The sequence below is a fragment of the Chaetodon trifascialis genome, chromosome 1 (assembly GCF_039877785.1).
Source record: "Chaetodon trifascialis isolate fChaTrf1 chromosome 1, fChaTrf1.hap1, whole genome shotgun sequence".
Lineage (NCBI taxonomy): Eukaryota > Metazoa > Chordata > Actinopteri > Chaetodontiformes > Chaetodontidae > Chaetodon > Chaetodon trifascialis.
The window spans coordinates 6739973-6753005 of record NC_092056.1 but is presented as its reverse complement, the minus strand read 5'-3'; the positions used below and the strand labels follow the sequence as shown (position 1 = coordinate 6753005).

Genomic DNA, 13033 nt, shown 5'->3' with positions numbered 1-13033 from the left:
AGTAGAAACTGAGTAAGTAGACATTAGATATTGTTAAATTGTGCACACTTCAGACACCACATGGGCATGAATGAATGGAATAGAAAAACTAGAGGCCATCTTGTGACAGGATCACACCAGCTGTCACACCCGTCAACATATCGACGGTCTGACCTATGACTGCGCAGTACTCTTCTATATGATTACATGAGCACTCAGTCCTCATGGGTTGGACCACACTTGTCTTCAAATTTGTTTCATTTTGATCTCAGCTACCATGGCTAACCACAGCTGATGTACATTCCCTGTGTCAAACGAGGGAACTTCAGTACTAACGTGGCTTAAAAGTTGACCAGGTGAGGACGGTTAAATGAATTATTAAATTAAATGAATCTGGCACAAACTCACTTCTCTCATGTCATGTGATCTGTTGCACCATACACGCTGGTTTTGCATCACGCCTGGTGTGATCCCAGTCAGTGCTGATGTTCACAAACCCCAAGACCCCAAACTGAAACTATTCACACCATTAAAATAAATGGCATGTGTCTGAACAATGTCGATGTCCAGCTTGGTTTACATTGAAGGCTCTGTGGTTCATTTGCATGCTGTACATCTGCAAAACTCTGTCATGTGATGTGCAGCATCTGATAGCTAATGGTTTAAGCTGCTCTTTCTTTGTGACTGTAAGAGATGGGTGAAAGCTCTACTTGACTTTCTCTGTGTAGTTCTGTACATGTATTATAGCTCTGGCCCTCCTGTCTGAGCCTCAGCGGGACCCTGTGACTCTGTGACAGCTGAGGGAGGTAATGGGAGAGGAAGGTGGACATGAATTAAATATAGGGCACAGATAGTCTACAGAAAAGGAGAGGGCTACTGGAATTTGGTTTTGGCACCGGGCCAACATGGTTTCGGGTGCAGTAACTTATGTGATATCTGATCTTTCCTGTGTCTCAGTCGCACCCTGGATGTCTGCAGGAAACTGAAAACTTCAGGCTGCTTATACTGTTTTACTGGAAACTTACTGGGTTTTCTTTTTGTGCTGAGGAAAAGTTAGTGTTGTGGGCTTCCAAATGTTTTCAGGAGCTGCACCATATGTGTTATTTTACAAGCAGCTTTTGTAGACAAAATATACGACATTGAAGACTATATATTGTATCAAAAATGTCAAGATGGAAAAATATTTTTTTTGAATTTTCTCTATTGAAATGGTATATTTTAGGAGGCTAAGGCAGCTACAGAATGGTAAAGAGTGCTGCTTGTCTTAGCAGCCTACACTGCTATAATTACACAGCTTCTACTTGAGTGTAAACCTGCTCCACTAAAAACAGCCAAAAATGGCCAAATATAACTTCTTACCTCCATGCAAACCAAAGCTTAGCTGCTCCCTCTAACAGGAACTCAACACAACCTGCAGCTGCTTCACAGTAAAAAACACTTGAAGCACTGTGATGCACCTGCAGGATGTGATGAGTTTGTATAACACACGGTCACATTAAACATTCTCAGTATGAAACTAGTCAGACAAAACCCCCAAAATGTGCAATTCACCACAATTTAAGACCAAGAGAAGCAGCAAATTCTCACATTTAAGAATCCGGAACCACTAAATGTTTTGCATGATTTTTGACAACCTGTTAAAAATTGCTTATTTGTTAATGTTATTTCATTCAGCGGTTTGATTAATGAGCTGATTGTTGCAGGTTTACAGTAAGGAGATATGTCACCTCATTCCTGCAGTTCTCAGTGCAGATCTATGGTGGCAGAAGATCAAAAAAAATCCACGAAGTACACGAGTTTGCCTCAGAGTGCTTTTTAAATATTTAGAGACTTACAGCCCGTCTTTCCTTCAGACAGGACTGTTCAAGTTGTACGATGAAGAGTTTTTTATTCAACCCCTGGAGAGGACGAGTGGTGAGACCTCAGCACCGCAAGCTCATGCCATCTACAAACGCCATGCATCCCCTCCCTCCTCGAGTCCAGTTGTGCGGCCCATCTCAGAGAAACAAGCTCTCAACGGCACCTGTGGAATTAAGAGTAAAACACCTCTCAACACACACACACACACACACACGCACACGCACACGCACACACACACACACACACACACGCACACGCACACACACACACACACACACACACACACACACACACACTTCATGTAAAGTAGCACTTGAAAATCTCACAAGACTTAAAACTTGACTGAGACTGCGTAATAAGATACAGTCAGATAGCACGTACGGGTCATTCAGTAGAAGTAGTCGACATCATGCCAAGTCTTAACCACTAATTAAACATGAGACACTGAGTACAAGACTGAAGATGATGCCTGATAAAACATTTTGTCTCTCTCATGAGTCTGTCTGCAGCTCATAATCTGCAGAGGTCAGAAGAATAAAAACACTGAAGTTTAGAAGCTAATGAATCAGCTACTTAAAATTCTGGGTGGGTTTAATTGACCCTGAAAGAAGATTGAACATCCTAGAAAGATCAAGAAGATGGCTTTGAGCTGATGAATAAATGATCAGGGATCTGCACAGAAAAAAAAACTCTTTCTGACATCAATGCAGTGGTGTGTCAGGACCAATCAGGCTCAGCTATGTGCAACTGCTGAGGAGAATGAAACAGCTCACAGAAAGAAACGCAATAATTTCAAAGTATCAGTGCAATTACCATAACGTTAGTCACAGATACATAGGCGCAACCCTGATTACGAAAAAGGTGGGACGCTGTGTAAAACACAGTGCACAGAATTAGCACAGAATTGCTAATCCCTTTTGTAAACATATACTGTACTCTATTGAAAACAGTACAATGACGATATATTTAATGTTTGAGCTCATCAGCTTCATTGTTTTTTGTAAATTTCTGCTTATTCTGAATTTGATGCAGCAACATTTTGGGACAGGAGAAACTAAAAATTGGGAAAGATGTGGAATGCTCCAAAACACCTGTTTGGATCATTCCACAGGTAAACAGGTTGATTGGTAACAGGTGATAGAATCATGATTGGGTATGAAAGGGGCATCCTGGAAAGGCTCAGTCGTTCACAAGTGAGGATGGAGCGAGGTTCACCACTTTCTATCACATATATGTAATTTTGTATGGGAAAGTCATTCTCTGTTGTAGAAAAAAATTAACGTTTATGGATAAATTAACTAGACGGGAGTGACTTGCATTTCTTTCTCTAATCCAATCAACAAATCTGCCCAATTTCTTCCTGATATCAATTAAATATTTTCGAATTCTACAATTTGGTACTATTCTGCTAATTCAATCAAGGAATATAATAATTTCATTATTGCCCATATCAGTGGTCTGTAAAATTGCCCAGACTGGCTTGATAACCCCTTCTCCCCTGAAGTTTCCAGTAACATAAAGTCATCTATTGTAAATAGAAAAGAATAATGGACAATTAAGAATAATCAGCACCTATTATTCAGCATTCACCAGCAGGACGGCTTTCAAAGCTACAGACGGTGTTAATGTTTCGATTTTCGATTGCAGATTATTCCATAAGACTGCTGTAGACGACAGTAACAAAGGATGTCATTTCTATGTGTCATTCCCCCCAAAATAGACTAAAAACAACAACAATCATCCATTGTGTTACTCACAGTGGGTAAACATCAAGGTTACTTTCATTTTCAGTTAAATTCATTCCTATTTATCGTTTGTTACTTAAGCACGTACTGTAACAGCTTGATATTAAATAAGGAGAGGGAGCAGAGGCTTTGTGCAGGTTCAGGTCTTGATCCAAGAAAACAGGCACATGCACTCCAGGGCATGTGGAAAGTGAAGAGTCGTCCCTGGTGTGCCTTGTTGACACTCACTCTGCCTCTGTAAGAAAATTTTAAATGTCTATTTCTATCTCCCGTCTCCAGATTCCCATCAAAGTTTCGAAGACGTCGAGAGACAGCGGGAGCGATGGGAGCACCGCCAGCAGAGAAGGAGGAGAATTCGTCAGCGCTCAGTCAGTAAGGAGAAGTGGGTGGAAACGCTGGTGGTGGCTGACCCGAAAATGGTGGAGTATCATGGGAGCAAAGCTGTGGAGAGCTACATCCTGGCTGTCATGAACATTGTAAGCATTTGACATTTCCAGTAGCATCAACAGAACGTTATCGTGCATCAAAATCCACCATGTTTGAGCTACAATTCAAACCATTTGTTGAATAGTTTGACATTTTGGGAAAACTCGCATTCTTGCTGAGATGAGATTGATGAGGATTGATTGATGAAGATTGATGCGACACGCATGTCTGCAGGCTAAATATGAATCCTGAGCCAGCAGGCAGTTAGCTTAGCTTAGCAGAAAGACTGAGAGCAGGAGGAAACAGCTATCTGGAGCCTGGCCAGAGTTAAAAAAAATATGCCTCCAAGATTTATGAATTAACACATATCTCACGTATATAATCCGCACACAGGAGATCAAATGCAACAGAGGTTTTGGGTGACGCACGGCCTGAAAGCATGATTTGCTTAAGTGTGATCACTGCCAGTGATTTAGAAAAATTAGCCACTGATGTTGATTTTCATGTGACGATACCTGAAATTCGCTGTAGACCTGTTATAGATATTATTGTTAATACGAGACAATGAGACGAAGTCATGTAAAATAACGATGAAGGTGAAAGCAGCAAAGGATGTTTGAGCGTCTCCCCAGATGTTTTGGATGATTCTGCTGCTTGAGATCAGATTCTGTCTCACTTCTTCCATCCTGGTGTCACATAACACAATGGCTGGATTCACCTTTTCTCCTCTATCTTTTTTCACCTCGCCTTCACAATTAGTGTTATCACTGCCTCCTAGTTAGGGGTTAAGTAAACTGACTCCCTGTCTGTTATTGATTAGCACATAAGAGCTTTTTCCAAAATATAGTCATATCTGCTCTGACCGCTGCTACTGAAGGAGCTATCAGAGGACAGAATATCAGGAAAGGGAATTCACTGAGAGAGAAGCCCACAGATTAACTGACTTAACAGACAATAATACACAGAGGAAGCTGCCATTATTCCCCACATCCTCTCATTGGAGTCCTCTCCACTCCAGCTTTGAACTTTAAAGCCCCAAACAATTCAGTTTTGTGAAAACAATCTTGCACTGCATCACGGGAAACAACCTCTTACCCGTGTCCAAACAATAAGTAATGGCATCATCTTCCTCAGCCACCAGCTGCTCCATTGTCTCATCACCGACGCTGAAGAGGTTCATATTTTTATATTCTGCTGTACTGTTTGAACCCAGTGGTTTGATTCACAGCCAGGGTGGTCAAAGTCTGTTACATCATGATCTTATGGTTAATTATTGTATTTTCTTTGGGGTAATTATTATAGCTATATATCAGCAAACAGACAGATCACATGAACACAAAGAAAGATGCAGGACAGATCCAAAAAGCAGCATTCACCCTGTAAATGAACAACATGTGGCATGAGAGGAAATGTCTGAAATCAACAGCACATTGTTGCAGGAAAAAAAAACCCATGAGCTTTAAATAGCTGCGGCTTTATTTTTATTCACAGGATGAACAATAGAGACCGAAAAACTGAAAGCGTATCTAACGTCACCGATAAGCTTTTAAAAACTTAGTTTTTACGAGATGTTCACAGCAAACATCTGTGAATGACTCTGAGAGGCTACAAACAACGTTTTGATGAATTCAGTCCTTTGTGTGTGCATGTGTGTGTCGAAGCTCTTCTGTCTTAAGTGCCTCGGTTACACAACTCGTACAGAAGGTTTAGTGTGTTCACGTTTTGGCCGACAACAAGAGAAATGAAAGGAATCTGAGCCGTATTACAAGAGTGTTGCTCTAAAACTCTGTGGTAACAGAACTGTCCTCAGACTCGAGTGGTTATTTATTAGTGGAGAATCAGGTTTCCTCTCGTTCGCCCTTTGGCATCAATCTGCTGCCGCTACTGTATGTTTGAGTTCATCAAGTCTCACAGCCTTGTGTTTGCTTCGGCTGCACAGTGAAATGTTTTATTTGTGTTGAACAAAGCGTTTGCTGTGTCGATGGAAAGCTGGAGCCTCATGCACGATCAAGCATCTGTAATGAATGAATGAATTGCATGAATTACTGTATAGCGTTGAATGGGGCTGTTTCAAACTAATGTATTTTTTGGACAGTTTGATTTGATAGTGGACAAACGATGTGTGACAGTAGATGAAGGGTGACAGAGACAAAGGATGACACCCTACGAAGGTCAAAAAGACAACGATTTTAAAACATTATGGCCGCCAGGAAACGCCCACTTTAAAGGAGCTAAGCTATAACAACAGCGCATGCCTGGCAGCATAATTTAGCTGTGACATCAGCAGCCTTTACAGTCTTCCCTTTTCTAGCCTCTTTATGTTCGTAGTAAATGCACTTATGGTCATTTGTCTGTCAAAGGACAGTGAAAGGTTGCAGTTCCTCGATTGGCCACTTAAGCAAGGCACTCCCCTTAGAAAATCATATTAAAATGCCAACCTTAGCATAAATAAGCAGAAATAAACATGTTTACAGCCTGGTACAAAAACGATTTTGGTCGCTATTGCTAATTACTCATTTCAGTTCGATTAAGGCTTAAAGTTCTGCGTAATTATGGGTACGGCTGCTTTAACTGACAGCTCGCCGCCTTGTTTCTGTAACCAGGCTTCAGCTCCACCCACGCTCCTCCTCTTTGCTCATTTTTAGATCAGATGGGAGGTTGATGGAGTCACAATGGCTCTTCAGAAACCCATGGGTGACTTTATGGAGACCACCACCATGTTTCATAGGGTCTGTGCTCTGGAATCAAAGCACATCCAGCTGTGGCAGAAATACAGTCGGTGTTGTCTGTGGGCAGCAAGTGATGTTCTTCCCCGAGGATTTAATGAGACCTTTGCTGTAACAGATCAGCGGTGCAGGTCTGGTGTTGCACGGTGAGGACGCCTCTGCTGAGCCACTTCATATTGATGCTCTCCGTCACTCACAGCTCACACATCCTTTCAACTCTGACCTTTGTTTCACGCTTCTCACTTCTCGTTTCTCAATACTTTGACCTCGATCCTCTCCAGTAATCGACCCCATGGCGCTCCCTGTCCGGTCCTGTATGAATTAGCGTCACATGCCACCTCAGCTCCAGACCATCATGTCAAAGCTATGGACTCCTTTAAATGCAATATAATTTTACATTGCGTTTACACACTAATTGTTACAGTAATTATGCGACATTTGAAGGTTCAAATTGATCCATTTACAAGCTATAATTAAAGATTGCTAACTCTTTAAAGGTCTAGACATTTAATAGCTGGAATTAAACCTCTAAAAACTTCGACAGGTTGGATTCTTGTTAAAATGTTAGCTGTGTGTGCAAGCTCGTGTCTGAGGTCTGTTTTGTGTCTCCATACCTCAATAAAGAGGGTACGGGAGTGAAAGGAATCAAAATATCCAAAGATTTTCTGAAAGATGAAATAAGTAAAAGAAATCGATTCATTCATTCTTCCTTTTTGTTGAATGCTGTTCGACCTTGAAATGGAAATAAGTCCCAAAGTAGACGACGGAGTGATATTCTTTTCAAGTATAGTTCACATTCTTCTTTGGAGATTTTCTAATCACGTCCAAATGTCTGATGGATTTTTTTACTTTTTTAAAATTTTTTCAGGTGGCAGGTTTGTTCCGAGACGCCAGTATTGGAAACGCGATCAACATTGTGGTCGTTCGACTCATCCTTTTGGAGCAGGATGAGGTAAAAACACTTACATTAAAGTACACGCATTCACCATTAACTACTACTACTAAGTCTTTATAAAGTGCTTATCATATCCTCATTCTGTTACCAATAATCAGTAATTAGGAGCTTATTGAGGGAGCACTCTTAGTTGATGGCCGAGTAGATGTAAAAAACGGTCATGCAAAATGATAAATACATATTAAACATCATGTCAGGAGTGACGCCAATTTGTTTTAATTCAGTATTTTCATCAGTTTTTGTTAGTTTGGATATTAAATACTCTAAATACAAAATAGAGAAAGCAAAAGCCAGTGAATTATGTAGCTCACAGGTGTTAATTAATAATTAATGTCATTTTAGATAACATTTTTCTCTGTAGATAAAAATAATTGTATATGTGAAAGTCCTTCTGAAAGGAAAATGCAGGTAGTTAATTTAATTTAATTTAATTTAATTTAATTTAATTTAATTTAATTTAATTTAATTTAATTTAATTTAACTGAAAACCTGCGGACAGCTTCCTATTAATTGTGTTTATAATCTCTCAAACTAAATTTGTTGCAGTTCAAGGTGTGAACGCAGCAAATGAATACTAAACTAATATAAATGGAACAAATTCATAATGTGACACATCAGGATAAGAAAACATAAGGTCACGTGCATGACTTGTTATTCTGGTCATCGCGTGTACAAGCTGAAATATGTCCTGGAATATGTGCATTTATCCAAAGCAGCAGTAAGAATGTACAGAAGTGTGCCGCTGACAGGGCTGATGTGAGAAGCAGTGCAGTCAAAAGCTTAAGTACACAACACATTGACGAAGTGATTACCTTGGTTTTGTCTGAATGACTGTTATTACAGCACTCCAGGAGGCTGCATTGAGTAGCAAAAGCAGAGAAGCCGCAGTTTCCATCTTTTTCTGTCATACAACCTGTATTTTTCTCCGGTGACGAGCGTTAGCTACTAATTTTCGACTCACTCCTTCTCTTCCCTTCATCTCCATGTGGCATGTGGACATCAGGATGACTTAAAGATTTCACACCATGCTGACAACAGCCTGAACAGCTTCTGTAAGTGGCAAAAGAAACTCAACATGAAAGGAGACGAACACCCGCTGCACCATGACGTGTCAGTTCTGCTCACCAGGTAAACGAAAACGCACCTTTCCTCCTCAACCATGCATTAATAAGGACTTCTAAGACATCCGGATCATGCTTTGTTTTTATCATGTCCCCCCAGAGCTGTTATTGATTAAGCAATTTGGATGGTTGCAGAAAGAAGAATCAACACTGCATGCTCTTATTTTGTAGTCGAACCATTTCAGAACAACATCCAGCAACTCGCTTAAATCCTTCATCTCATTTTAAAAGGGCAGTAAATAGACAAGGCAAGGCAAGGCAAATTTATTTGTATAGCACAATTCATACACCAGGCAATTCAAAGTGCTTTACAGAAGCATAAAAATACATTAAAATCATACATTTCAAAGAAACAGAGAAAGAAAGAAAGAAATTAGAAGATAATAAATAAGTAAAAATAAAATACATTTAAACAGAAGCCAGTAAAAGACGATAATTTAGCATTTAGAACCCTAACCCTAACCCCTGATGACCTGAGGGGTCTGGATACTTCATATGGACTTAATAAATCTAGAATATATTTTGGTCCTAGACCATTTAATGCTTTGTAGACCAGCAGTAGGATTTTAAAGTCTATTCTTTGACTCACAGGAAGCCAGTGTAGTGATCTGAGGACTGGTGTGATATGGTCCATTTTTCTGCTGTTTGTAAGGACTCGTGCAGCAGCATTTAGTTGCCTAATTGTTTTTTTGTTTAGGCCAGTAAAGACTCCATTGCACTAGTCCAAAAACCAAAATGATAATTTTTTAGATGTCTCTCAGGTTGATATGTGATGAAGAACATTCTAATTTCAACTGTTTTACACTGTGAATCACATTTCCCTTACAGATATGTTATCAATCTTTCCCAGTTTAAAAAAAAATATCTTCAGCCCCGCATTTAGAAAATATCTGACACACATATCTGATCCAGGGCCAATTTTGTTGTTTATCCAATTTGACTTATTCCCCACAGCCCGTCAACACAAACCTTTCAGTGAACATCTCTTATTGCTAAAGTTGGAGCATAGTGAAGGAAATATCTGATGGTCCAGTTGTGAATAACTCCATGACCCCAGACTCCAGCTGTGGATCCAAGAACTGGATGCAAACCTGAAACAGTTCAGCAGAAGTTGGTGTTAACATAATGGAGCAGATATTTAATACTGAACTTAATATCCACTCATTGAATAAAACATGTCCCTTATTGTTAATAAAGAACGAAGACATTTACAGACATCTATAGACATTTATTCTTCTCTGTGTTACAAGAACAGAGGGGAGGTGGACAAGTGTTCCTTTCAGATTGTAGTTTCTCCATCACATCACTGTTGTCCTTGACAGTTGTCCTGTGAATATCTGACAAATGAGAAATAGTATCTGTCTACACGCTGTCTGTACAGGAGAGAGGAGACTCCTTCTTCTTCTTCTGGATTTGGATATATATTAATGGTTTTGCCATAAATGTTGCATATTGTATGTGACTCCAGCATCTGCACTTACTTTTCATTTATGACATTTTCTTAAATATCATGATCTTGGGAATTATAATCTCCACCTGTGCTCCTGCATTCAAAGTGAGGCAGTGCAAAGTGAGTTGGTATTTTGGTATTCGAGAATAGACGAGGCAAACTCTGCACTCACAGCAAATGCAAAGCAATGACAGCTTAAAATGTTAATATCCAATCAAACACTCTCCAACAGGCAGATAAATGTAAATATGCATTAAAGTAGAAACATCGGTATATCAGTTGGCATTTGTTTGCAAATCTGCAATTTGGTTGTGACAGTATCTGTTATCCACCGCTGCTCTGCACTGTGTGAAAAGCTTTTCCTTCAGTTCATTAAATCTCTGCAGCCATCTGAAGTCAACCTCACAGACATGCTGATAAATCTGCAGCCTCTGATTGAAGATGTGCTGCAGCAGTGCGCACAGCCATTCTGCACGTCTGTCCATTACAGGACATACAGAAGAACCGTACAGTTTGCCTGAAGGCTAAAAGGAAGATTCTTTTCCCACAGGTTTTTCAGTTTCTGTGCAACATACAGTCCGTGGTTTAATTCATATAACAGGAATTTATGAGATGTATAGAAAACAAACAGTGGCTCGTGTATAATTCATATCTGTAATTTCATGTTGCCCTCTGTTTCAACTGATGTCTGACCACCGTCCCTCATCACAGGAAGGACATCTGTGCAGCCATCAACATGCCTTGTGAGACTCTGGGTCTGTCACACGTGGCGGGGATGTGTCAGCCGCATCGCAGTTGCAGCATTAATGAGGACACGGGCCTCCCATTGGCCTTCACTGTGGCTCATGAGCTGGGACACAAGTAAGTGTTCACTGCACACACACACACACACACACACACACACACACACACACACACACACACACACACACACACACACACACACATTACTGTATAGTATTCTGAATTATGTTCACGTTGTCAAATAATCAGCAGAAAATGAAGACTTGAGTTTTCTGTCATGTTTCCACTATATCACCATTTAACTCAGATTAATTAACCTAAATGCAATTTGTTCATTATCAACTAAACTTAACAAACCTAGTTAATTAACCCAACACTCTGTTCATCGCTGCTGTTTTATCATAATTCAACTTCTTAATTACGTCTTTTGAAATTTGTGCTTGATGATTTTTTCCCCTCAAATGACCTCACTGCAAACTTGGTAATTAAAGGAAACAAACGACATGTAAACAAAGAAAAACACACAAGCTTTCTCACGGTAATCTCAAGACAATGGTAAAGCACAGGGGCCGTTTGAAACCTCCCAGACAAATTATATTTTAAATGACCTCTTGGAGTGTTTAATTAATTGTTGAAAGCTTATGACTTGGTAGCAGATACCAATTCTGCATGGATTAAAGCAAACCAATGCAAACCCAAAGTTAATGTTCTATAGCAGCCAGATGAGCATGCTTGTACAGTATTTGCTGCTCTGCTATGATTATAGCCCTCCTTTTTCATCTATTTGTGACGGTTTATGTGGGAGGACTTGATAGAATAAAAGAATAGAGAAGAGAAGTGGTGTTTTATTTGTGATTATCACGGCTTGTTTAACTGTCAGGAGGAGAATTAATGTCTCTTCAGACTAATTCAACTTGGCTTCAATCAATAAAAGCCAGTACCTTTAAAGTGTTATTCTCCACTGTTTTTGTGTATGGTTACAGGTAGTCCTGAATATACATTATATTCAGGGTGTTTTTCAGTTATCTGAATGCATCAACAAATCCTGGATTGACAGGAGCCCCTTGTGAATACTGAACTGTTCTTTCTGTAAGGAGAAAATGAATTCACTGACGCTCCAGCAGTGACTGGCAGACTGTTTTCAGCATTCACAGGAGCAGTGGCAGGAAAAAAACTGTATGTAGTTTTATTTCTGCTAATCTTTCTCATAATTAGACCCCTTTAGCTTAGATTCTGAAGAATATAATCCCAGTAAAAATTATTTTTCCCTAAATCACCATGAGAAGCTAAATGTTGCTGCTTGCAACTGAAAATACTGTAAAGTGGCTCATTTCTGTGAATTCATACAAGTGGGGATGCAATTGTCCAAAAAGGAAAATACAATTCAGCCGCATACAGATGCAAAGCTAACTAGCTGCTAACAGAGCTTCACGTGTTTTTGTCACTCTGGGAAACAGCTTTTGATGGAGCGTAATGCTACAACAGCAAGTTTAATTTCAAGATTCATTTTGTCGTTTTGGGACATTCTAAAGTCATATTTATGCCTACAGCCGTTAAAATATGCAAGCTAACGGTCGCTAGCTGAAATTGAGAGGCCTGATGATGTTTCCTCATCCTTGTTAAAATGTCAGATGCCCTGAAAACAAGCACAATGCTGCTACTTCATCAAAAGCTGACTCTGCAAGTTATCACAAAATGTCTCAGAACATAATCTTGATTTTTCTCACAACACCAGATTAGTCTTCTTCTAGGTGTGAGTTTGTCCGTTCACTTATTTTTCACCAGCAGCAGCCGGGAGAAATGCTTTCAAAGGCACAACATCAGCCGCTTAATTCTCGCTGCTGTCATTCTTGTTGCTGAGCTTCCTGCCTTCGTCCGTAAAGCCGCCACAGCCGTTTAGGAGGCAGAGATGAATGGGAGCATAAGCATTGTGCAGTTGACAGAGACGTGTGTTTAAGAACAGTTTGTTTTACCTTTGCTGTCCTCAATCGCTGCTGTACACAGATTGTTTTACTGCGTTGACTTTG

General features: G+C 39.9%; 2 protein-coding genes across 2 annotated transcripts in view; one reads left to right on the top strand and one right to left on the bottom strand.

The window, feature by feature from the left end:
• Nucleotides 1-13033, bottom strand: part of LOC139330672 (ceroid-lipofuscinosis neuronal protein 6 homolog) — a 130255-nt gene that overhangs the window by 55515 nt on the left and 61707 nt on the right. The window lies entirely within an intron of this gene.
• LOC139330654 (A disintegrin and metalloproteinase with thrombospondin motifs 7) overlaps nucleotides 1-13033 on the top strand; it is a 70244-nt gene that overhangs the window by 12800 nt on the left and 44411 nt on the right. Inside the window, exons 3-7 of the mRNA XM_070961695.1 lie at nucleotides 1833-2016; nucleotides 3864-4060; nucleotides 7605-7688; nucleotides 8695-8819; nucleotides 10974-11123. Coding sequence (XP_070817796.1) covers nucleotides 1833-2016; nucleotides 3864-4060; nucleotides 7605-7688; nucleotides 8695-8819; nucleotides 10974-11123 — 740 coding nt within the window. The remainder of the gene's footprint in view (nucleotides 1-1832; nucleotides 2017-3863; nucleotides 4061-7604; nucleotides 7689-8694; nucleotides 8820-10973; nucleotides 11124-13033) is intronic.